This window comes from Coenobita brevimanus, chromosome 73 (genome assembly GCF_032717465.1).
Source record: "Coenobita brevimanus isolate Jiangsu-jjx chromosome 73, ASM3271746v2, whole genome shotgun sequence".
In the NCBI taxonomy this organism is placed as follows: Eukaryota; Metazoa; Arthropoda; class Malacostraca; order Decapoda; family Coenobitidae; genus Coenobita; species Coenobita brevimanus.
This window is the reverse complement of record NC_137026.1, coordinates 30043721-30070970: the sequence shown is the minus strand read 5'-3', so window position 1 is coordinate 30070970 and position 27250 is coordinate 30043721. Positions and strand designations below refer to the sequence as shown.

At 43.7% G+C, this 27250-nt stretch overlaps 1 protein-coding gene across 6 annotated transcripts in view; it reads right to left on the bottom strand.

Moving 5' to 3' along the window:
- The window catches only part of LOC145407549 (uncharacterized), a 305436-nt gene that overhangs the window by 56290 nt on the left and 221896 nt on the right, over positions 1–27250 (bottom strand). For all 6 annotated transcript variants that reach the window (XM_080278476.1, XM_080278475.1, XM_080278473.1 and 3 more), the window contains one exon: positions 13976–14234. In XM_080278476.1, the coding sequence (XP_080134602.1) occupies positions 13976–14234 (259 nt within the window). The remainder of the gene's footprint in view (positions 1–13975; positions 14235–27250) is intronic.

The window sequence follows — 27250 nt, the reverse complement described above, 5'->3', positions numbered from 1 at the left end:
TAGGGGCGTGGAAGAAGTTGAGAGGCGGAAAAGAAAGTTATATGTAGGAAGAAAGAGAGAGGTAGAAAGATTAGTAAGAGAGAGTAAGAAGACAGTGGATGAGGAATTTCAAAGGAATTTGAGTGTAAAGTGGAGGGACTGTAAGAAAATGTTCTGGAAAGTGGAGACGAGAGTAAGACAGGGTGGAAGTGAAGTTAGCAGGAGAGTGAAAGATAAAAATGGTAGATTACTAGTGGAGAAGGGAGAAAAAGTGAACAGATGGAGAGAACACTGTAAGGAATTATTGAACATAGAGGATGGAAGTGATGCAAGTATACGTGGCTGGGGAATGGCTGGGAGAAGAAGGGAGGTGAGAAGACAGGAAGAAATCAGTAGGATAGAAGTTACGGAAGCAATGAAGAAAGTTAGATTGGGGTAAGCCTCAGGAATTGATGGAGTGTGTGATGAAATGTTGATGCATCGGGGAGAGATAGTAGTAGAATGGATGTGGAAGATGTGCAGATTGGCCTAGGAGGAAGGTAGAGTTCCGGAGCATTGGAAGTCAGTTATAATTATTCCCTTGTACAAAGCAAAAGGGGAAAAAGAAGTGTGTAGTAATCACAGGGGCATTTGTCTTCTTAGTATAATAGGAAAAGTGTATGGTAGGATACTTATTGACAGAGTTAGGGAAATAACAGAGGAATTAGTTGGAGAAGAACAAGGAGGCTTTAGGAAGGGAAGAGGTTGTGTAGATCAGATAGTCATTCTTAGATCTTAGAAGAAGAGATCAGTAGGACGGAAGTAGTGGAAGCAATGATGAAGATCAAGTTGGGAAAGGCCCAAGGAATTGATGGAGTGTGTGGTGAAATGCTGAGGTATGGGGGTGAGATTGTTGTGGAGTGGATATGGAAGTTGTGTAGATTGGCTTGGGAGGAGGGAAAGGTTCCAGAGGACTGGAAATCAGGTATAACTGGTCCTTTATACAAAGGAAAAGGGGAGAGAGAAGTATGTGGTAACCATAGGGGTATTTGGCTTCTTAGTGTGACTGGTAAAATATATGGCAGAATACTCATTGAAAGGGTTAGACATATGACAGAGGAGATAGTTGGAGAACAAGGGGGATTTAGGAAGGGAAAAGGGTGTGTAGATCAGATATTTCTTCTAAGATGTTTAGTGAAGAAGTATCTAGAGAAGGGAAAGAAAGTGTATGCTGCCTTCATGAACTTGGAGAAAGCTTATGACAGAATAGACAGGCAAGGTATATGGAAGGTATTAAGAATATATGGAGTGGAGGGGAAATTACTGAGTGCTGTGAAGAGTATGTACGAAGAAGCTAGGACTACGGAGAGAGTGGATGATGAGCTGAGTGAGTTCTTTGATCTCAATGGAGGACTGAAACAGGGTTGTGTGATGTCTCCATGGCTGTTTAATATATACATGGATGGGGTTGTAAAGGGGGTGCAAAGTAGGGCAGTGGATGTGGGGGTGGCTCTAATAAATGAGGGTGAGATTTGGAAGATTCCGGTGTTGCTGTTTGCTGATGATACAGTATTGTTGAGTGAAGATGAATGGGAGTTGCAAGGTTTGGTGAATGAATTTGGGACAGTGTGTAGGAGGAGGAAGCTGAAAGTTAATGTAAACAAAAGTAAAGTTATGGTGTTTGAAAGGAATGAAGTTACAGAATGTACAGTGAGGTTGGATAGTGAGGATATGGATAATGTGAGTGCATTCAAGTACTTGGGTAGTGTGATGAGTAAGGATGGAACTTTGGGGGATGAAGTGCGTGAAAGGGTACAGCAGGGAAGGAAGGTTGTTGGTTTACTGAAAGCAGTGATGAGAAATAGGGAGGTGAGTATGGAAGTTAAGAAGTCACTGCATGATAGTATTGTGATCCCTACCCTGATGTATGCAAATGAGCCACGGACCTTGCAAGAGGGGAACAAGTCAAGAGTGAGAGCAGTGGAAATGAGTTACTTGAGAGGAGCATGTGGAGTGACATGGAGGGACAGGTTGACAAATGAAGAAGCGAAGGAACGTTGTGGGGTGGATGTGGATGTGGTTGAGAAAATTAGGAGAAATACACTGAGGTGGTTTGGACATGTGGAGAGAATGGAGAATGAATGACTGACTAAGAGGGTGTATGTAGGTGAGGTGGAGGGAGGGATAGACCAAGGATGAGGTGGAGGGATGGAGTTGAGAGGTATATGAGGGAGAGGGGGGTGAGTTGGGGGAGGGTAGTCAAATGGTGGCTGACAGAGCGACTTGGAGGCATTTTGTCTGCAGCCACCCTTTGTGGGATTAGGGCGTCGGGCTATAGATAGATAGATAGATAAATCTTTAGTGGAAAAGTTTCTAGAGAAGGTAAAGAAGTTGTATATGGCATTTATGGATTTGGAGAAAGCATATGACAGGATGGATAGACAAGGATTGTGGAAAGTATTATGAATATATGGAGTAGATGGGAAGTTGTTGAATGCTGTGAAGGGTATGTATGATGGTGCTAAGGCTGCAGTGAGTGTGGATGGTGAACTGAGTGAATATTTCTCTTTGAAGGTTGGGTTGAAACAGGGATGTGTCATCTCCATGGTTGGTCAATCAGTACATGGATGGGGTAATAAAATAGGTACAAGGTAGGGTAATGGATGTTGGAGTGGTCTTGATGAGAGAGGGTAGTGTTTGGAAACTCCCTGTACTGTTGTTTGCAGATGATACTGTGTTGTTGAGTGAAGACGAAGGGGAGCTGCAAGGCTTGGTGGATGAGTTTGGGAGAGTGTGTAAGAAACGGAATCTAAAGGTGAATGTAGGGAAGAGTAAAGTGATGGTCTTTGAGAGGGGTGAAGTCAGTGAATATACAGCGAGGTTGGATGGTGAGGAATTGAAAAATGTGAGTACATTTAAGTACTTGGGTAGTGTGATGAGTAAGGATGGAGGTTTGGAGGGTGAAGTGCTTGAAAGGGTACAACAGGGAAGAAAGGTTGCTGGCTCCTTGAAAGCAGTGATAAGAAACAGGGAATTGAGCATGGAAGTGAAATAGTTACTACATGACAGTATTGTGATACCAACTCTGACGTATGGAAGTGAAGCTTGGACATTGTTGGAAGGGCATAAGTCAAGAGTGAGAGCAGTGGAAATGAGTTATTTAAGAGGAGCCTGTGGAGTCACATGGAGAGACAGGCTGACAAATGAGGATATAAAAGAGCGTTGTGGTGTGGATGTGGATGTGATAGGATGCATTAGGAGGAATACACTGAGGTGGTTTGGCCATGTGGAGAGGATGGAGGGTGAAAAACTGACAAAGAGAGTGTGAGTGAGGTGGAGGGGGGGAGAGGGAGGGGGAGGCCGAGGATGAGATGGAGGGATGGGGTGGAGAGGTGTATGAGAGAGGGGGGTGTGAGTTGGGAGCAGGGCAGTGAAATGGTGGGGGACAGGGCGATGTGGAGGCGATTTGTTTGTGGCCACTCCAAACGGGATTGAGGTGTCTGGCAATAGATAGATAGATATATATATATATATATATATATATATATATTTTAGGCGAGGAAGAAGGAACCAAAGGCCATGAGCCTGTAGTAACAGTTCCCTCCAAGAGAAAAACAAAATACAATAGAGAGCCAAATTCAAGATCCGATCATTTTGAGATGCCTGGACACACTGCGTTTGAAAGACTGGAGATCATAGGCAGCAGGAAATACAGACAGAGGGAGACAGTTCCAGAGCTGACCTGTTGCATAAATGAAAGACTGGGAGTAACGGTTAACTCTTGCATTAGAGAGCTGGACAGAAAAGGGATGAGAGTTTGCTGCCAGACGGGTGCTACGCGCCCGTCGTAGAGGTGGAGGAATGCAAGCAGACAGTTCAGAGGAGCAGTGACCATTAAAGTAACGATAGAAAAGAGATAAAGATGCAACAGTGCGGCGAAGTGACAGAGGTTGAAGGATGTCAGTAAGAGGAGGAGAGTTAATGAGATCAAAAGCCTTTGACTCCACCCTATTGAGAAGAGCTGTATGTGGGGAGCCTCCCCACACATGAGAGTTGTACTCGACACAGGGGCGGATAAAGCCCCTGAATAGAGTCGACAATTGTGCAGGGGTAAAGAAAGAGCAGAGTCGGCTTAGCACACCCAATCTCTTGGAAGCAGATTTTACAAGAGATGTAATATGATCTTTCCAAAATAAGTCCCGAGTAAATGAAACCCCAAGCATGTTCAAGGATGATGCAGGATTAAACTGAATATTATTAAACATTAGTGGGTATACCTGTGGAAGATTTTGTCGGGTTGATAGGTGTAAGAACTGAGTCTTGGATGCATTAAAAACAACCATATTATTTTTACCCCAGTCAGAGATACGAGCCAAGTCAGACATTAGGTGTGCCATAGCCTCATCCCTTGTTTGTTGAAGTAACTGTTGAAATGGGCGTTGCGGGAACCGAATGGAAAGGTGAATGGTGGAGTCATCAGCGTATAAGTGGATAGGGTTAGATGTACAGCTTAGATCATTGATGAATAAAAGGAAGAGAGTTGGTGATAGGACAGAGCCCTGAGGAACACCACTGTTGATAGATCTAGGAGAAGAACGATGGCCGTCTACAACAGCGGCTATAGAATGACCAGAAAGGAAGCTAGCGATGAAGGCACAGATAGAAGGATAGAAGCCATAGGAGGGCAGTTTGGAAATTAAAGATTCATGCCAGACTCGATCGAAAGCCTTTGAGATGTCAAGTGCAATGGCAAAGCTTTCGTCAAAGTCCCGAAAGGAGGATGACCAGGAGTCTGAAAGGTAGGTGAGAAGATCGCCAGTGGAGCGTCCCTGACGGAACCCATACCGACAGTCGGAAAGAAGGTTGTGATAGGAAAGATGCCTTAAAATGTTTCTATTGAGAATTGACTCGAAAACTTTTGAAATACAGGACGTTAAAGCAATTGGACGATAGTTGGAGGGTTGGGAGTGGTCACCCTTCTTAGGGACTGGCTGAATGAGAGCAAACTTCCAGCAAGAAGGAAAGGTACAAGTTGACAGACAAAGGCGAAAGAGTTTGCCTAGGCAGGGTGTAAGCACAGAAGCACAGTTCTTGAGAACAACAGGAGGGACCCCATCAGGCCCATATGCCTTGTTAGTACTGAGGCCAGTGATGGCAGAAAATACAGTAATCACTCCAATATCCGATGTAATAGAGCCATAGGTAGGTCCGGATATTGGTTCTGTCCGGATATTGGGTCCCAGCTTATGGACTTGTACTTATGGACCCTAACTCAGAGAAACACCTATACAACTCCCTCTGGACATGCATAGCACCTATTTAAGACCCAAATCACACCAATAAGGCACATAAATGACTGAAATAAATGCAAAAGAAACATAAAATGAGGGTTTAGAAGTAGGTTCATACAATAATAAACATTCTGGTGACTGGCTCCTGGACTGGTACTTATGGACCCTAACCTAGCCTAACTCAGAAAAACACCTTCCTACTGCACATGCATAGCTCCTAACACCCTATTCACACCAATAAAGGACATTAAAGAGTGAAATGAGGTAAGTATAGTATGGAAAAAAGTACAGTATGAAACATTCTTATGTCCGGATAGTGGGGATGTTCGGATATTGGGCGTCCGGATATTAGAGTGATTACTGTACATCAACTGAAGAAATTTTAATGTCAGCCATGAGGAAGTCAGAGGGGGGAAGTGATGGAGGAACAGCACCGGAATCGTCTAAGGTGGAATTGGAGGAGAAAGTCTGTGCAAAGAGATCTGCTTTATCAGTAGAAGAAATAGCTACAGAACCATCAGAGTAGAAAAGAGGAGGGAAGGATGATGAGGTAAAGTTGTTAGAAAGATTTTTGGCAAGGTGCCAGAAGGAGCGGGAAGAATTTGAGTTGGAGAGTTGAGAGCATTTAGTATGGATGAAATTATTTTTAGTAGAGCGAAGAACAGACTTAGCACGATTCCAGGCAGAAACGTAAAGATGATGTGATTCAGGGATGGGTTGGCTCCGGTACCTTTTGTAGGCCCTCTTCTTGCTGCGGACAGCATTAGAACAAGCGTGATTAAACCAAGGCTTTCTTGCGTTAGTCAAAGGATATGAGAAAGGAATGTATGCTTCCATGCCCGAGAGAATAACCACCATAATGCGCAAGGTACACTCAGATGGCTCCCGGCCATGGAAGCAATAATCATTCCAGGGAAAATCAAAGAAGTACTGCCTGAGGGTCTCCCAGTCCGCGGCTCCAAAATGCCACAGACGACATTTCCCTGGAGGGTCCACAGGCCGTACCGGAATGATAGGACAGGTTAAGGTAATAAGGTTGTGATCGGAGGAGCCCAACGGAGAGAAAAGATTAACAAAGTAAGCAAAAGGATTAGTTGTGAGGAAGAGGTCAAGTATGCTGGAGCTTTCTCCAAGTCGGTCAGGGATACGGGTAGGGTGCTGTACATATATATATATATGGGTAGTGATACGGACTTGGGCAGCTTAAGGACTTTTGTGATGTTGTTTGCCCAATGCTCATTCTTATGGCACTTAACGATGTTCACTTTCCCATCAACGGAAAGGTTATGCCTTACCCTTTTAGGCTTCCCCTCAATGCCCTCAGCAGCAGCAAGCTTTCCACAGGGGTTAGCACCCTCACCTCCCATTTTTCAAGTGACAAGTTTCAGTATTTCACACACAAAAAGTCTCTATGCGCTTAATATTGCACACAGCACTATTTGTTATGCACTTGCACAGTTATTTTTTGACAGTGATGGTCAGACAGGGTGGCAATGAAGTTAGTAGGGGAGTGAAAGATAAAAATGGTAGATTACTAGTTGAGAAGGGAGAAAAAGTGAGCAGATGGAGAGAACACTATAATGAAATGTTGAACATAGAGAATGAAAGTAATGCGAGTATAAGTGGCTGGGAAATGGCTGGGAGAAGGACGGAGGTGAGAAGACAGGAAGAAATCAGTAGGATGGAAGTTGTGGAAGCAATTAAGAAAGTTAAAATGGGGAAAGCCCCAGGAAATGATGGAGTGTGTGGTGAAATGCTGAAGCATGGGGGAGAGATAGTAGTAGAACGGATGTGGAAGATGTGCAGATTGGCCTGGGAGGAAGGTAAAGTCCTGGAGGATTGGAAGTCAGGTATTATTATTCCCTTGTACAAAGGGAAAAGGGAAAAACAAGTGTGTGTTAATCATAGGGACATTTGTCTTCTTAGTGTAATAGGAAAAGTGTACGGTCGAATACTTATTGGTAAAGTCAGGGAAATAACTGAGGAATTAGTTGGAGAAGAACAGGGAGGCCTGAGGAAGGGAAGAGGTTGTGTAGATCAGATATTTATTCTTAGATCTTTAGTGGAAAAGTGTCTAGAGAATGGAAAGAAGTGGCATGCGGCCTTCATGGTTTAGGAGAAAGCATATGACAGGGTGGATAGACAAGAATTGTGGAAAGTATTAAGAATATATGCAGTAGATGGGATGTTGCTGAAGGCCATGAAGAGTATGTATGAGGGTGCTAAGGCTGCAGTGCATGTGGATAGTGAACTGAGTGAGTTTTTCTATTTGAAGGTTGGGTTGAAACTGGGATGTGTCATGTCTCCATGGTTGTTCAATCTGTATATGGATAGGGTTATAAAAGTGATACAAGGTAGGGCAGTGGATGTTGGAGTGGCCCTGGTGAGAGAGGGCAGTGTTTGGAAACTCCCTGTACTGTTGTTTGCAGATGATACTGTGCTGTTATGTGAAGACAAAGGGGAGCTGCAAGGCTTGGTGGATGAGTTTGGGAGTGTGTGTACGAAACGGAATCTAAAGGTGAATCCAGGGAAGAGTAAAGTGATGGTCTTCGAGAGGGGTGAAGTCAGTGAATGTACAGTGAGGTTGGATGATGAGGAAATGGAAAATGTGAGTATGTTTAAGTACTTGGGGAGTGTGATGAGTAAGGATGGAAGTTTGGAGGGTGAATTGCTTGAAAGGGTACAACAAGGAAGAAAGGTTGCTGGTTCCTTGAAAGAAGTGATAAGAAACAGGGAAGTGAGCATGGAAGTGAAAAAGTTATTACACGACAGTATTGTGATACCAACTCTAACGTATGGACGTGAAGCTTGGACGTTGTTGGAGGGACACAAGCCAAGAGTGACAGCAGTGGAAATGAGTTTTTTGAGAAGCCTGTGGAGTAACATGGAGAAAGAGAATGACAAATGAGGATGTGAAGGAGCGTTGTGGTGTGGATGTGATAGGACGCATTAGGAGAAACACACTGAGGTGGTTTGGTCATGTGGAGAGGATGGAGAGTGAGAGACTGATGAGGAGAGTGTATGTGAGTGAGGTGGAGGGGGAGAGAGGGAAGGGAAGGCCAAGGATGAGATGGAGGGATGGAGTGGAGAGGTATATGAGAGAGGGGGGTGTGCAGTGGGAGCAGGGCAGTGAAATGGCGGGGGATGGTGACATGGAGGCAATTTGTTTGTGGCCACCCTATATAAGGGATTAAGGCGTCCGGCAATAGATAGAGATAGATAGATGGTCTTTTGATGGTAATACTTGCGCAAAATGGTTACAGTATGTAACATGAAGAACGTAAGGGATATAATCACATCAGCGAACTTCAATGGGGTTGGCAGGAAGAAGAAAATGTGTGCAGAGGCCTCAGAGGGGGGTTCTGCTCTTGTGAACATGGGGAAGTCATCTTATGTCAACTGTATGACTGTTGGCTGCACGGGTGGGAGACCACCACATGGGATCATCATATGCCACCATCGCAGAAACTGTATAAGTAATTTTCCTGATCATTAACTAGAAACTGGGTATAAATTTTCATTGATCATTATGGCAATCAACTGTATGCTGGATGATCATATGTCGGGTCCTTACTGTGTACTGTTGTCAAAGAAACAAATACAGTGAGATCTCATTAAAACAGATTAATAAAGCAAACTGGCAAATCGTATATCAGATAATTTGTTATAGAAGATGTCTGACAGGGACCTGCTATACCGGACCTACGGTTGATATACAGCAAACTCTCAATTATCCATTGTCACAATCAGACACGGGGTCTATTACTGGGTTTCTATTACTATTACTAATAATTTCAATTGCCCTCTATTATATTACTATTATAATTACTTTAGTGGTCATCTATTACTATTACTGTTACTATTACTTGGTCATCAATTAGTACAGTAATCCCTCTACAGTACTTTCCAGATGCCCATTTTCCGGACATCCCCACTTACTGGACATAATCGTCCCGGGATCCAATATTCCCAAAATGGTCCGGGAGGGGGGGAAATCCCGCCCGTAATTTGAACTTGGCGCGCATGGCGCAGGACAGCTTTGTTGTGGCACGTCATTCCTGACATCCGCTAGAGCGCCCCTGCATCCTCCACACTTTCCGCCTGTCTCGTCATGAGTGAACGCTCGTCGTCATGGCTGCCCACGTGCTCGCTTTTGTGGTGGTGCCTTACCTGCTGCAGGCACTCCTGCTGCTCTCGTGCCTCTCCGTGTGTGTGATGATGGCCCCGCTGCCTGAGAAGAGGAAGAGAGTGGTATTGACTCTGGAGAAGAAGCGGGAGATATTGGAGAAAGTAGATGCGGGATGGTCTTCTTCACGCATCCTCCGCGAGTTCAACCTGGCCCGATTTACTTTGATATTAAGAGATCCCAAGACAAACTCATGCAGTACATGGCTGACTTCTCGTTGAAAAGCAAACGCAACGTGGAGAGGAAGATGATGTTTACTCCCAAGTTTGCTGAAGTCAACCGCTCCACATTGATTTGGTATCGACAGCAACGTGCTGCTGGTGTGATGGTACGTGGTATGGAGCTGAAGGCTGCTGCTAGGAAGTTCGCAAGGCTTCACGATGCCCTAGACTTCAACGCATCCGAGGGTTGGCATTTAAGTAACGGCATGGCCTTACCAACCGTAAGTCTCATGGCAAAGCGTTGGACGCTAACAAGGATGGAGTAGAGGAGTTTCGGCACAAGGTGAAGGGCTTGATCGACAGGGAGGGCCTCACTCTCGGTCAAGTCTACAACGTTGACGAAGCTGGTTTATTCTATCGCTCTTTGCCTACGAACACTCTAGCTGAGGAGACGGAGAAGCATGTACCTGGCCGCAAGCTCTCCAAGCAACGGCTATCTGCTTTGTGTTGTGCCAATGCTAATGGCATGCACCGGCTTAAGCCCATTATTGTTGGCTGTGCAAAGCAGCCTCGGTGTCTTCGTGGGGTGATGGATGTCCTTCCTGTCGTCTGGTACTATTCCTTGAAGGCATGGTTCACAGACCAGATCTTCAAAGACTGGTTCCACCGCCATTTCATCATGGAGGTCATACATTACCAGATGGAGAAACTGGGAATCCCACACGACCAGGTAAAGGCCCTCCTCCTCAACAATGCACCTGCCCACCCGTGCGACAAGGACTTGGTGGCTGAGAATGGCCGCATTAGGTGCATGTTTCTGCCACCTAATACTACTGCTCTCATCCAACCAATGGACCAAGGAATGATCGTGGCAACGAAGCGCCTATACCGACGGAAGTTCCTGGACGAGGTGATGGTTGTTCTCGAGGACAAGGATGAGCACAGGGAGGGACAGGACACGCGAGGCCAGAGGACTTTGGAAAAACTTCGCCGCTACAACATCAAGTCTGCCATTTACAACTGGGCCAGTGCATGGAAAGAAATCCCTGTCAAGACTCTAGAAAATGGTTGGTCTCGTTTGCTTCTTGGAACGGATGCGGAGTACGATTTCCTAGGTTTCGACGTGGATGACTTCCATGCACGTCTACGTGCGCACGGCGACGATGTTGATGTGGACGAAGTGCATGAGTGGTTGGATGACGACAAGGGCGATCCTGGGTATCAGACCCTGTCTGATATCGAGATCGCATCTTCAGTTGCAGGTGTCAGTACCCAGCTTGAAGATTCCAACGAGGACGGCGACGATGATGCGGACTCCTCTCGGCATGACACAACTCCAGCCATCCCCAAGCTGAGCACACTCCGGGAACACCTAGAGTTCGTTCTGGACTACCTGGAACACCCGGACTGCTACAGGGAAATGGGGCCCTTGGGACTTGTGGAGGAAGTGCATGCTTTCAGGCAGCGCGTCATAAATTGTCAGAATCGTCATTCCTTCAACGATTGACAGCTTTTTCAGCCCCGTAACCCCCGCTGTGCCCAGCCCTGGCTCCACTCCGTTGCCTCCCCAAGACAGGCCCTCATGCTCCGAGCCACAGCCCAGCACATCAGCCACGGTGGAGTCACCGCTCAACGTGAGTTTGCGTATGTCTTCAGAGTCGTCTGCAGTGGGTACGCCATCACCATGACCCGGCGACGCATCCCTAGGTTACCTCCCTGTGCTACTCTCAGACTCTGACAGTGATTAGATGCCAAGAACTTCTCCACTAGACCACACGGGAATTTAGTGTTGTGCAGTGAAAGAAAAACAGTCCATACAGGATTGTAAAGAAAGTAGAAATTTGAGTGAAAAGACAAAATTGTTGGACTAAATTTAACATAAATAAACTTGTGATTTGTTTTGAAATTGGTTTTATGAGTGGAAAGACTTAAAGTGCTGAGTGCAACACTTATTAAGTTACAATGGAGCATAAGTAAGACAAGAGTGCGCAGTGTGAAGAGAATGGACTTCTGAGTGCAGACTTCATGAACAGTGTACTGCAAGTGCTTCAGGAAATCCTTCTTAGTGTCAGAGTCTGAGAGGAGGTGGTTATTCATCGAGATGGCCATGGACTTGCTGTAAGTAGGCAGAAAGTTTCATACTGTACTGTACTGTATTTTCCATACTATACTTACCTCAAACACCTCATTTCACTCTTTTATGTCCCTTATTGGTGTGAATATGTAGTGTCTTAGGTGCTATGCATGTGCAGTAGGGAGGTGTTTTTCTGAGTTAGGCTAGGTTAGGGTCCATAACTACCAGTCTAGGAGCCAGGGACTTGTAAGTACCCAGAATGTTTAATATTGTATGAACCTACCTCAAAAACCTCATTTTATGCTCCTTTTGCATTTATTTCAGTCTTTTATGTCCCTTATTGGTGTGATTTGGGTCTTAACTAGGTGCTATGCATGTCCAGAGGGAGTTGTATAGGTGTTTTTCTGAGTTAGGGTCCATAAGTATAAGTCCAGGGGGCTGGTGCCCACTATCCGGACGGGACCGCTTTCCGGACATGCCTATGGCTCTATTACGTTGGATAGTGGATGGATTACTGTATTACTATTAATATATTATTTATGACAACGGAATTAATTAAACTGAAAATGGTTTTTATTTTCATTATCGTTGGGAGGCTGTTCCACTGAATGCACAAGTGTGTCTAGATCACGTGATGGCCTGCTGACAATAATTGAAAATGGTTTTTATTTTCATTATCGTTGGGAGGCTGTTCCACTGAATGCACAAGTGTGTCTAGATCACGTGATGGCCTGCTGACCACTCTCCATTCTGCACGGTCTCCCGTGGTGTACCTGCAGCTTGGAGAGCAGCCAACAGGTAACCAAGGTGAGAATGCTGTTTTTATTGATTATGATAAACTGTATTAAAGAAGTGTCTGTAATGGGAAAGTAATATACAATTATCTATTAGTCTATTACTCTGCCTTCTGTTACTATTACAATTACTATTACAGCCAGGAACTTGTGATCTATTACTATTACTATTACTCTGAAAACCCTGTAATAGTCTATTACTATTACATATTACTATTACCCATGTCTGGTCGCAATATCCAGCCCAACACAATGTCTGGCACTTTTTGCTCAGTTCTATTAAAGAAATATCCGGTGAAATTATGCATTATCTGGCTCAGAAGTGGGAAGCAATAGGCCCTCTGGTTCAGACACAGGACCCAACTGGAGCGCAGGCAGACCTCGCAATGTGCCAGCCAGTCACAATGCGTTGCGAAAACGGCCCACTCAGTGCACTGAGCCAACTGTTGCTCTCTCAGTCTCTCCCGTGGATGTTGTACAGTGAGGACATATCTGTGTACTCTTCTCGTGATCCAAGTGAGGCCTAAACCCTAGTTCTATGGCCTTCCATGCCTCGCTCTTTGCTGTAGTGCTGTGATTAACCTTGTGGCCCGTCAGTGCTCTGTGTCCTAGTGCTCTGACTACTATATTCTGAGGACAAATATGTGTATATCTATCCTCCATGGATGCCAACACTAGGTGAGTACCGTTTATAATTATGATTATATTAAGTACTCTTACTGTATTATATGTACTGTATCATTACTGTATTGTATTTTATGCTTAATTTTAATCTTTTACTCAAGGGTAATATTGTAGGGATGTTTTTAGGGTAGAGGGTTGAGACAGATAGTAACACATTATTAGGCTCGACAGCAAATGGATACCTGATTGAGGGTACTATGCAATATCCGGCGTGGGGGTTGGCTGATTTACGCCAGATAATTGAGAGTTCACTGTACTTGGACTGAAAAAGTTTGATAGGTACCCCATGTAGAGCATATAAGACATCAATAAATCAGTACTGTATTGTATGAGTTTGGCCTTTGTTCCTTCAAATTTAATAGATCAATAAGCAATACAGGATTACTGCTGGTCCTCATTTCAATTGATAACAATGAAGAGAAGAGGAAATACTGGGCCTGGGTTCAGTATTTAACAAATTTGTCGGGTAAGTCACTGAATGTGCTCCCTCTACAGTACTGGACAGTGGTCAGTGCAAAACAAAAGTTGTCCAGTAGGGTTAAGGGGTCTGTTATACTGTAGCTGAATCCAGTATATGCAGGTTCATTAAAAAGTGAGTTTGCTGTACCTCACAAGCTCCATCAGAAAGAAATGTACAACTGGTGAAGCAGAATGAGAATCCTATCTCTACCAATGGATGTCTGTGATGGTTCAACCCTTCCACTATGTACTCATCAAACAATGGGAAGATACTAATTTCCCTAACTGTACATAAAGGACTGAGTGTACTAAGAAAGACAATTAATGAGGTTCCTCTCGAGTTTTTAACAATCCAGTACGGTACTCACCTCACTCATCTCCTGTACACAGAGGCTCTCAGGATCCCCTTCTCTATCTCTCCCATCATCATCATGATCATCCACAACCTCAACCTCCTCCTCCTCATCACCATCCTCATCCTCATCACTTTCCTCAACATCATCTTCATCTTCATCTTTCTGCATAACTGCCAGCCTGGATGCACGCGGCCAATCTCTGGGTATAAGTCCATCCCGTTTCATGTACTTCTGCAGCCTCTTCAATAGTGCATAGTCCTCTCGATTCAAGCTAAAAAAAAAAAAAATAATAATAATAATAATAATAATAATAATTACAGTATACAAAATAAATATACAACTAAAGTTATTCTGGAAGGAGGTGTCGAAATGTAAAAGAAACAGGGGAAAGAAATGTGAAAGTGTCAAGGATGTAAGTGGTAGATTATTAAACCATGCAGATGAAGTAAGGACCAGATGGAAAGAATATTTTGAAAGCCTGATGAATCGGAACAGCAAGAGCTGAGCTGCTCTAAATAAGTTTGGTTTTGGGGAATGCAGTGCCAGGAAACGTGACACTCGTACAGGTGAAGAACACTGAAGCGGCTGAAAAATGGGAAAGCAGCTGGGGTTGATGTGTATGCAGAGATGATTAAGTGTTGGAGAGGGCGGAATGAAGTGCTTGTTGGAGATATGTAAGAAGGTATGGATGAGTGAAACTGTGCCAGTGGAAAAAGGCTGATTGTACCCCTGTACAAAAGTAAAGGTGAGCGAAGTGCGTGCAAGAATTATCATGACAAGTTTACTGAGTGTGGTAGGGAAGGTATTTGGAGGACTTATTATAGACAATACAAGAGAGATATCAGAAGTCCTAGTGAGTGATGAACAGGGTGGTTTTGGAAGTAGCAGAGGATGTGTGGATCAAATATTTGCAGTAAGACAGATAGTGGAGAAGGCTTGTGAGAAGGACAATACCATGTTTCTGGCATTTATGGAGCTGGAAAAAGAATACAACAAAGCAGACAGAGAAGGATTGTGGAAGGTTTTGGGCATGTACGGAGTAGATGGTAAGCTGCTAGGTGTCTTCAGGAGTTTTTATGATGGTAATGAAGCATGTGTAAGGGTAAATGGGCATGTAAGTGAATGGTTCATGATTGGTGTGGGCATGCAGCAAGGTTCTGTGATGTCCCCATGGTTGTTCAATACATATATGGATGAGGTGATGAGAGAAGTAAAAACATGAGTAATGGAAAGAGGGATGGCGTTGGTAATGAATGGTGATGGATGGAATATCTCAAATTTGTTGTATGCTGATGATGCAGTGCTACAGTACTTGCAAATACCAGACAAGAGTTTGGTAGACTAGTGCAGAGTTTTCTTGATGTTTGTGAGCACTGCGCCTTGAGAGTAAACATAGAAAAGAGTAAAGTGATGGTTAATGAGAAAGAAAGTGACTCCCAGTGCGATGCTACAGTACAGTAAATGGAGAGAGACTGGAATTGGTAAGAGTTAAAAAACCTGGGTACAGTGATGGAAAAGCGGAGGAAAATATGCAAAAAATGTGGAGAGTAGAGTGACACAAGAAAGGAAAGTAGCTAGTGCTATGAAGGCCTTGATAAGAAACAGAGGCTTGAGTGTTGCTTCTACACGAGGCTTACATGAATGAGTGATGGTGCCAACTTTAGCCCCTCAATGGCCGCAGGCGTCGTTTGAGCGCGGCCTATAAAAAACTGCAAAAATTTTGGGGAAGTAAACGAACATTCTGAACATATTCAGACTGACCTACACTACACTCCCATACACCTTATCAAGCAGTTAAGTACTGTACCTGCTGGTATGATGAGTGGATTTTTTATTTTTTTGCTCCTGGCCATGCCTAAACAAGCACAACTACACACATTATCTCGACCCAGTCAGAAAATATCATCTTTGTCCTCTCTTGCTAAACACACACAACCACCTATTTACTATCTATCTATTACCAGACGCCTTAATCCCGTACGGGGTGGCTACAAACAAATCGCCTCCATGTCACCTGTTTACGATTATAAATTGTTACAGGCACAAACAAAAAAGACATGCTAATAAGTGACAAAAACATTTTTGTCCTGGTATCTTTACCTATTTGTTCGGGTTTGTTGTACTGGCTTGGATCATTTGATGCAGTGCGACTTGTAGAAAACTGTGAAAACTTTCGGGAAGTGAACAAACATCTGGGACATGAGACTGACCTTCATTTCACCCTCTCACATCTCATCTGTCAGTTCACCACCTGCTCCCGTTACGAGTGGATGTATGATTTTTTCTCTCATGGCCAAGCCTAAACACACACAGTTACACCCACGATATATAGACAAAGAGAGGTAGACGCACGGTGGACATTATTGGAACCACGGGCTTGCTGTGACGTCACGTTGTACAGTAAACATCCGAGGTCGTGTTGGTGTGGCTCGTGTGATCTACCTGTGTTTTCGCTTTAAACTTTTTATTTATTTGAATTAATTATCAATTGCCTTTCTTGTGCAGTGCGTGAATAACAGGAGACTAATAGGGTATGGGAAAACCAAGAGTTTGTGCTGTTTATGGTTGTATGCCTGCCAAGAACAGTGACTTGAAATACCACAGATTCCCCCAAAATGATAATTTAGCCAAGGTGTGAGTTACTTGAGAGGAGCATGTGGAGTGACGTGGAGGGACAGGTTGACGAATGAAGAAGTGAAGGAACGTTGTGGGGTAGATGTGGATGTGGTTGAAAAGATTAGGAGAAATACACTGAGGTGGTTTGGACATGTGGAGAGAATGGAGAATGAAAGACTGACTAAGAGGGTGTATGTAGGTGAGGTGGAGGGAGGGAGAGGGAGGGGTAGACCGAGGATGAGGTGGAGGGATGGAGTTGAGAGGTATATGAGGGAGGGGGGGGTGAGTTGGGGGGAGGGGAGTCAAATGGTGGGTGACAGAGTGACTTGGAGGCGTTTTGTCTGCGGCCACCCTTTGCGGGATTAGGGCGTCGGGCTATAGATAGATAGATAGATAGTGGCTACATAAGTGCCGTAGGAAGGACAAAGTTAATGTTAAAACAGCAGTAATTTGCCAGAAACATTTCAGTTCTGCACAAACGTTAAGAAATTTGAAATATGAGCTGTTGGGGTGTAACATTCCACGTACTTTAAGAAATTTGAAAGAAGACGCAGTGCCTGATCAACACCTGCCACTACCAAGACACCAGGATGGAGTTGGCCTTCATGCAGCTGACAAAGGTAAAAGAAGTACGATATACTTGATATTTCTTGAAGCTTGCTGTAACTAGGCTTAAATGTGATATGATCAGAGGTCTAAATAAGTTCCCTACAAGTAACAGCCTAAGTTAGCCTGGGCCTAATAATAAATACAAACATTTTCACTTCCCCAGTTTAGAACCAGAGTAGAATAGGCCTAGTCCTAATAGCCTACTGAGCCAAATTTTAAGAATTTCACAATCTGACAGCTAAGCTGACATATAATTTATGGGACTTGGACTCTGGGAGTTAGACTAGGCCTAGGCCTACTCTATAGTATGGTGGTAAGTTAGGTTAGGTTAGTCTAGCCTTAAATAACCTAGCTTAACTGTGATCAGTGAACTTTGGTGAGGGGCACGAATGACTAGGGTGGGAGGCCGAAATGACGGGCAGAAAAACTTTAGACCGGAGTGACCTGTTACCAGTCTAGCCAAACCTTTTATTATTTAGGGTAAAACTTTACAAGACAGCCATGTGTCCAATACCAACAATTATGGTATCACTGGATGATTGGATAGGTTATTAGCCTAGTTATGCTGTCCATGAATGATGATTTCAAAGCTTGGAATGCATTGTGAACACCGCTCCCACCCCTTCAACAAACATGGGAGAGAGCCTGGGAATAGTGGAAATTGGAGTTTTAGATAGGAGCAAAGGCAAAAACCTAACCTAAACTAACTTATCCCAACCTAAACTTAATCTAACCCAACCAAAACCTACGGTATTGTAACCCAACCCAGACCTAACCTAACCTAACCCAACCTAGGCTGGGGGATAATTAACGGACATGGAAATATTCTCCGAGGATGCAGACAACTATACAGTACACTGAGTTTTTAAGGTACCAGTAAGTTTTCAATTGATACACAAATTCTCAGTATTGGCCATCTTATGAAGAAATCCCATACCTTCTTTAGCTATGCTTAACTGTAAGGGGTACTGAATACTGGCACTTCTCTCATTAGTTTTATGTTATATTTGTGTTTATTCTGGAAATGCACCTATAACTGGTCTTTCAATATGCTATTGCAAAACACATGCTTACCTTTCGCTAAATACTTTTCACACACCTGTCTCACAGCAAACACATTTATTCCTTGCACCTCCCTACATGTCAAGTGGGGTTGGTGGAGGATTAGTGCCCCTCCCTGTAAAACAATTAACTCTAAGCCCTTGGCCACCCTGTTTGGGATACATGGCATCTGGCAATGAATGAATGAATGAACCCTTCCATCCATCACAATCTCAGCCTCCCTTTCCTTCTCTGCATTTAACAATCTTTCAGAATACTCTGCCCATCTCTTCCTTGAATGCACACAAATTAATAGGAGGGGACTATATCTCATTTGGGCAGCCTAGTTTTACCCATCCAATCATTTACCCTGGGGGTAGGGGGGTTTCAAGAATACTCCCCCAGTATCCCTGCTTGTCGTGCGAGGCGACTAAAAGGGTTGGTGGTGGGTTAGTGCCCCTATCTATCTATCTATCTATTGCCAGACGCCTCAATCCCGTTTGGGGTGGCCACAAACAAATCGCCTCCAAGTCGCCCTGTCCCCCGCCATTTCACTCCCCTGCTCCCAACTCACACCCCCCTCTCTCATATACCTCTCCACCCCATCTCTCCATCTCATCCTCGGCCTCCCCCTCCCTCTTTCCCCCTCCACCTCACTCACATACACTCTCTTCGTCAGTCTTTCACCCTCCATCCTCTCCACATGGCCAAACCACCTCAGTGTTAGTGCCCCACCCCGTAAAAAACACTAACTAAAAAAGCAAATAAAGCGCCTCGGACCCGGATGGACCATACGTTGACGACTAAGGAACGGACAAAGGACATTCTGAGGGTGGGAACATGGAATGTGAGAGGAGTGAATGATGAAGTGAAAGAGAGAGAGATTGTCCAGGTGCTTGAGGATGCAAAAGTGGATATATGTGGACTGACTGAAACTAAATGGAAAGGTGAAAGGATGAGAGAATGGGAATACGGTGTAGGTATATGTGCGGGAGTCAGTGAGAATGACAGGGCAAGAGAGGGAGTATGTCTGATGACAAGCAAGAAGTGGAAGGAGAATATAAGAGAGTATGGAACAGTAGTTGCAAGGATTGTATGGGTGAGGATGAAAGTAGGTATACAAGCATGGGCGATTGTATGTGTGTATGCTCCAACAGAGGATCGAGTGGCAAGAGTGAAAGATGAGGTTTGGGCGAGAGTAGAAGCATGTATGGACAAGTCTGAGAGGAGCGAGAGAGTGCTGTTGATTGGAGACATGAATGGCAAAGCTGGGAATGTACGAGTGGATGGAGTGGTTGGTCAGTGCGGTGTGCCAGCTGAAGTAGATGGGAATGGTAGTGCTTTGGTGGACATCTGTGCTGGTAAGGGGTTGGCAATAGCCAACACCTACTTTCGTCATAAGATGATCCACCGGTATACATGGAGAGTAATGAGGAGGATGGATGGTGAACTTGTTGAACGAAAGGCAATGATAGACTACGTGTGTGTGGATGAGCTAATGAGAAGACAAGTGTTGGATGCAAGGGTGTGGAGAGGGTGGGGGAATGGAGTCTCGGACCATCACTTAGTGATGGCCAAGGTAGAGCTGCAAAGGAAGTGGTTGAGGAGACGAAGGGGAAGACAGGAGGAAGCAGCTCCTGTGAGAAGAGTGGAGAAACTGCAAGATAGTGAGAAAAGGACAGAGTATAAGAGCATAGTGGAAGAAAGATTGGGAAGGTATGAGCTTGAGCAGATGGAAGGGGTGGAAGACGTATGTAAGATATTCACGGAAGAGATAAGCGCAGCGTGTGAGGCGGTTTGTGGAGTGAGGAGGAGATGCAAGGGTGTGCAAGGGACGGCATGGTGGAATGATGAGGTGAAACGAGCTGTGGAACAAAAGAAGAAGGCATATGGTGAATGGTTGGCGAGTAGAGGTAGGGGAGAAGATGAGAGAGAGAAGAGAGAGGTATATGTGAGCAGGAGAAGGGAGGTTAAGAGACTGGTGAAGGAGAGTAAGAAGAAAGTGGATGAAGAGTTTGGGAGGAATCTGAGTGTGAAATGGAGGGAGAGTAAGAAATTGTTTTGGAAGGAGGTAAAGAAAGTAAGGCAGTGTGAAAGGGGAAATAGTAGGGGAGTGAAAGATAGGAATAATAGATTGTTGGTGGAGAAGAGAGAGAAATTGAGGAGATGGAAGGAGCACTTTGAGGATTTGTTGAATGTAGAGAGTGAGAGCAGTGTGAGTATAAGTGGTTGGGGAATGGCTGGGAGAAGAAGAGATGAGAGGAGGGAGGAAGAGATCAGTAGGTCGGAAGTAGTGGAAGCGATGAAGAAGATTAAGCTGGGAAAGGCCCCAGGAATTGATGGAGTGTGTGGTGAAATGCTTAGGTATGGGGGTGAGACTGTTGTGGAGTGGATATGGAAGTTGTGTAGATTGGCTTGGGAAGAGGGAAGGGTTCCAGAGGACTGGAAATCAGGTATAATTGTTCCTCTGTACAAAGGAAAAGGGGAGAGAGAAGTATGTGGTAACCATAGGGGTATTTGCCTTCTTAGTGTGACTGGTAAAATATATGGTAGAATACTCATTGATAGGGTTAGGCATATGACAGAGGAGCTAGTTGGAGAAGAACAAGGGGGATTTAGGAAGGGAAAAGGGTGTGTAGATCAGATATTTGTTCTAAGATGTTTAGTGGAGAAGTATCTAGAGAAGGGAAGGAAAGTGTATGCTGCCTTCATGGACTTGGAGAAAGCTTATGACAGAATAGATAGGCAAGGTATGTGGAAGGTATTAAGAATATATGGTGTGGAGGGGAAATTGTTGAGTGCTGTGAAGAGTATGTACAAGGGAGCTAGGGCTACGGTGCGAGTGGATGGTGAGCTGAGTGAGTTCTTTGATCTCAATGTGGGACTGAAACAGGGGTGTGTGATGTCTCCATGGCTGTCTAATATATATATATATGGATGGGGTTGTAAAGGAGGTGCAAGGTAGGGCAGTGGATGTGGGGGTGGCCCTAATGAATGAGGGTGAGATTTGGAAGCTTCCGGTGTTGCTGTTTGCTGATGATACAGTATTGCTGAGTGAAGATGAATGGGAGTTGCAAGGTTTGGTGAATGAATTTGGGACAGTGTGTAGGAGGAGGAAGCTGAAAGTTAATGTAAACAAAAGTAAAGTTATGGTGTTTGAGAGGAATGAAGTCACAGAGTGTGCAGTGAGGTTGGATGGTGAGGATATGGAGAATGTGAGTGCATTCAAGTACTTGGGTAGTGTGATGAGTAAGGATGGAACTTTGGGGGATGAAGTACGTGAAAGGGTACAGTAGGGAAGAAAGGTTGTTGGTACTCTGAAAGCGGTGATGAGAAATAGGGAGGTGAGTATGGAAGTTAAGAAGTCACTGCATGATGGTATTGTGATCCCTACCCTGACGTATGGAAGCGAGGCGTGGACCTTGCAAGAAGGGAACAAGTCAAGAGTGAGAGCAGTGGAAATGAGTTACTCGAGAGGAGCATGTGGAGTGACGTGGAGGGACAGGTTGACGAATGAAGAAGTGAAGGAACGTTGTGGGGTAGATGTGGATGTGGTTGAAAAGATTAGGAGAAATACACTGAGGTGGTTTGGACATGTGGAGAGAATGGAGAATGAAAGACTGACTAAGAAGGTGTATGTAGGTGAGGTGGAGGGAGGGAGAGGGAGGGGTAGACCGAGGATGAGGTGGAGGGATGGAGTTGAGAGGTATATGAGGGAGGGGGGGGTGAGTTGGGGGGAGGGGAGGCAAATGGTGGGTGACAGAGTGACTTGGAGGCGTTTTGTCTGCGGCCACCCTTTGCGGGATTAGGGCGTCAGGCTATAGATAGATAGTGTTTTGGTGAAATACTGTGAAGATTAATGATACTTGTTTTAAGTGTGGATATTGTGCATAATGGACCAGAACCAGTAACTATTAATGTATATATATATAGCTATTGATGTGTGTACTGTACTTTTCAGATTACAGCCGAGACATTAGAGCTGAAAGGAGGCAGCTGCAGAGGATGATTCCATCAAGTCTGTCATCATCAGGTAATTAATATCTTTTACATCCATTGAAGGATTTTTGCATGGAAGCATTTCCTAATGGCATGGAATATTTTACTGCAGACTTCTCATCTTCGCCAACTTTTCTTATTAGTGTAGTACAGGTACTGTAGCTACCTTAGAAACAAACAGAACAGTATTCAAAACACAGATAAAGAGTGTCAGAAGACTAGGGATATATCTTCTACAAGCCTTTTCAGGTAGCTAGTCCTTAAACCAAGGGATCATGTACCAGTACCAGTAGCTCTTGTAGGCTATGTTATCATTACTGTTGGGATATCCCTTTATAAAAACAGCTTGCTAATGCAAGTAACTAAAGATTGAGGTGGACCTGTTGGCATCTTCAGAGTTCTTTTGCCTAAAGTGTGATATGCAAAGGAAATGTATAATTTCTTCAGATACACAGTATGTAATATACCTGTAGTATTAGACAGTATGCTTTGTATGCATAATGGAAGGAAATTTACAAAATAAATCCTTATATGGTTGCCTACAGTAGCTACAAGAAGATAGTAAATTAACAATATTTGAATTTTCCTCTGCAAATATGCAAGGATGAGGAGTGAGCGCAAATTCCATCTATAATAGTTCTAGCACTGACATACATTATTTTTCAGGTGATGGTCATCAGCTGGAGGAGGACAGTCCTGTGCTAGGCAATACTACATATTGTGCCGCAGATGAGGGAAGTAGTCCAAATGGTGACTTTCAAGAAGACAAGACTACATCGGGCCATGCAGCAGAGGGATGCAGATCACTATAGTGATTTGGATTATCTTCTGAAAGGTGAGAAATATAGTATTCCAAGATAATGCAGATAAAGTATAGAAATGCCCTCCAAATTTCTGAACTGTAGTTCACATGAAACTTTTAACTTTCTTATCAAAGCAGGAAATTCCATATTTTAAATAAAAAATTTCAGTAACTACGGGCAGTTTATGATACAGCTATTTTTACCCATTGTCTGTTGCAGGGGTGGGCCTTGCACAGGTGTTGTTGAATTTAGAATGACTGCAAAATGTAACTACGTGCCATATGAAGGGACTTTCCCTACGTGTGAAAGGGAAACAATATTCTGCATATGTGAGAAGTGTGATTCTGTATGGAAGTGAAACATGAGCTTTCGACAGAGTATGGCACCATTCCCTGCTGTCCAAACTCCCTTGCTATGGACTAACGTCTTTTGTTCCTTTGATTTCTTCTTATCTTAGTGACAGGAAAATAAGAGTAAAAGTAGATGATGTATATTCGAATTTCCACTCAATTAACGCTGGCGTGCCGCAGGGATCAGTTCTGGCGCCAACCCTATTTCTGGTTCATATTAATGATCTCTTATCTGTCACTCACAATCCCATTCACTCAGATGACTCAACACTACATAGTTCATTCACACTCAGACATCCATTTACAAAGTCTAATATCTCTACCTCTCAACTCAGTACAGCCATCTCCATAAATCAAGATCTATCTACAATCAGTGAATGGGGACAAAACAACCTTGTCTCTTTTAATGCTAGTAAAACTAAATATATACAGTTTACTAATAGACAGATATTGCCAGATTCGTACATTACCTTCAGTGCTACTAATATTCCCATCTCCAAAAGTATTGAAATTCTTGGAGTCTCACTTAACAGTGCCCTCAGCTGGACCTCTCATGTCAGATCACTTGCTAAAACCGCCTCAAAGAAACTTGGATTATTGTACAGAGTCCGTAACTTCTTCACTAATGAGCAGTTAGCTATAATTTATAAGAGTCATGTGCGCTCTCAGCTTGAATATTACTCACCCTTGTGGAATGGTTGTGGAGAGGTTGCATTAAGACAACTAGACAAAATTCAGAATAAAGCTGTTAGAATCATTAACAACCCTGCCATTACATATAAACTACCTCCCCTGCAAGTAAGAAGGAATGTTGCCTCCCTTGCATTATTTTACAGATATTTTTTTGGCAAATGCTCAGACGCAGTTGCGTCCACGGTGCCACCACTCCATGCCTTCCCTCGTGCTACACAGGCATCTGGTAGCGCTCATGACTGGAATGTCACTCAACCATATTGCAGAACTTCTGCCTATCAGAATTCTTTCATTCCCCGAACTGCATCTCTCTGGAACTCGCTTCTCCAGAGTTGTTTTCCTCCAAATTTCAACCCACAACTGTTCAAGTCTAACTGTTACAGATATTTTATGAACAGAGGACACCAGTAATCTGGTGTATGGATTATTTTTTTTTACCCATTTGTTTTTCCTTCCTCCGTTCTGTTATTTAAAAAAAAAAAAAAAAAAAAAAAAATTGAGGAAGATGAAGTGCACAGATATGAGCATATTAAAATGAGGATGTTGAGGTGGATAACTACCTTTCAAAATGATGATGATGATGATATAAGTCTCATATGAACCCAACAGTGTGTATAAATTTGAGTCTTACTGGTAATACAATTACAGAATAAGAATAAAGTTATTACTGTATTATTATTATAATTTCTTTTTGTTACTCTGACCCCACCCTATGCTACTACTACCATAGACCTAGCCTATATTACTGCATATTAACCTCTCCCATCTGGGTGGCATGTATACATGACAACCTTGGGACATCTGGGTGACACATTTACATGCTTTAGTGTTTTGTAGTATTATTGTTATTGTATTAGTATTATGATAATTGCATGATATCATCAGAGCATATTATGCTATAATTTTATATTATAGGTGCGGTGTGTGTGATAAATGGGTGCATAAGAGATGTAGTGGTATCAGAGGTAGACTGCGAGATAATGCTGATTTTATGTGTACAGCGTGCCGGGGTGAGCAGGTGGAGATCGTCAGACGTGAAAGGATTGAACTTGCTGGTGAATCTCTTGAGTGTGTGGAAGAGTTTTGTTATTTGGGAGACATGTTGTGTGCTGGAGGTGGGGCTGGAGGTGGGGCTAGGGTGAGAAGTGGTTGGAAGAAGTTCAGGGAGCTCATGCCTCTCCTGACATTGAGAGGGCTCTCCCTACGTGCTAAGGGGTCTTTGTATGCAGCATGTGTTAGGAGTGTAATGCTGTATGGCAGTGAGACCTGGGCAGTGAAGGAGGAAGACATTCGCCGGCTCAGACGTACAGAAATGACAATGATTAGGTGGATGTGCAGTGCGTCCCTGCGTCCAAGGCCTGGAGAGGCCGGGTTTACAATGGAAGAATTGAGAGGTAGGATGGGACTGGAGTGTATTGGTGTTGTGATGAGGAGAGGTAGATTGAGGTGGTTTGGACATGTGGAGAGGATGGGGGACGATAATTGGGTGGGGAAGGTGAGAAGTGTTTATATTGGGGGTGGCGTTATGAGGGGTAGACTGAGAAAGACATGGGACGAGGTCATTAAGTGTGACCTTAGGGTTAAGGGACTGAACAGGGAGGCTGCAATGGATCGTGCAGCGTGGACAGCCGCCATTAGGTGACCAAGGCCGACACATGCAAGCATGTTGGAGCCTTTAAAAATGAAAACGAAATGAAAACGAGGTTTAGCTGAGAAATTATGGTGTATATAATGGTGATTTTTGAGAAAAACACCTGCTGTGGTTTGGGTGGTGAAAACGACCACCGGACCTGATGGATTAATAGAGCATTATAAATTTGTGATGTTTGGTCCCTTTCTGCAGGTGATGAACTGGCAATAAAAGACACCACTTCAGGCCTGCACATTTCTTCCTCCAGTCACCCACACATTAATGATGCACAGCACCAGTTCACAAAGGAAGAGACCAATGCAGCGGAGGTGCTGGCTGCATTAAGTCAGCCAAAACCAGTGACTGAACAGTCCGGCTCTGCTGGCAGTGTTAGCCAGCAACAACAGTCAACCAACTCCCCAGCCATGCCACAAGCCTCTCTTTCCCCAGTGCTAATGATGAGGAAATTGGTGCAACTTCAGCAAAACAATAACAAGAAAGATGCTGAAAATGTCATTTTGCAGGAAAAGTTGCTGGAATCAGTGAAAATCAACAGAAATTATGAACATGCATTGTTAAAATGTTTCACAGTAGATCAGGCTCAGTGTCTAGTATCTGGTAAACCCATCTCTCATTGGCAAGAAAATGATGTAATAAATGCTTTAACTCTTAAAAGCCTGAGTTTAAAAACATACAAATATCTTCGTAATCATATGAACATTCCTTTGCCATGTATGTCTACCATAAATAGATGGGTTTCTGGAATAAATGTTGAGCCTGGTTTACTCAACTCAGTATTGTGTATGATGACTCATCAAGGTCAGTCACTAACTACTGGTGAAAAAGCATGCATTATATGCTTTGATGAAATGAAAATAGAAAGCAAGTACTGTTATGACAAAGGTACTGACAAGACTTATAAATCCCATAATTATGTGCAGGTGCTAATGGCTCAAGGATTTCTGTGTAACTGGAAACAACCTCTGTTCTATGACTTTGACACTAAAATGACCAAAGAGTTGTTGTGTGACATAATCACACACACTGAAAAAGCAGGCTTTCCAGTTCATGCTATAGTCTGTGATATGTCTGGTGCCAATCAAGGTTTGTTCAGATCCCTTGGAATAAATTCAACACTTGCAAACTTTGACAATCCTTATCAGCCACACTGGAAAGTGCATGTGTTTGCTGACACTCCCCATATGTTGAAATTAGTTAGAAATAATATTCTTGATCATGACATAGAAACTCCATTTGGAAATGTCAACTCAGAACCATTATATGACGTTGTACAATATCAGAAGGGGGACTTCAACTTAACACCAAAACTGTCTGAAGCCAATCTAAATGTTAAAGGACCACAGCGTCAAAAGGTTAAACTAGCAGCACATTTGTCGTCTGAAACCACGGCAAAATCTTTGGAGTATTTGGGAAATAAGGATATTTTAAAATCAAATAACTGGAACGCAACATACCAGCTGATTGACTTGGTTGACAACTGGTTTGACATAATGAACTATGCCACTAAAATAGGTGATAAACCATC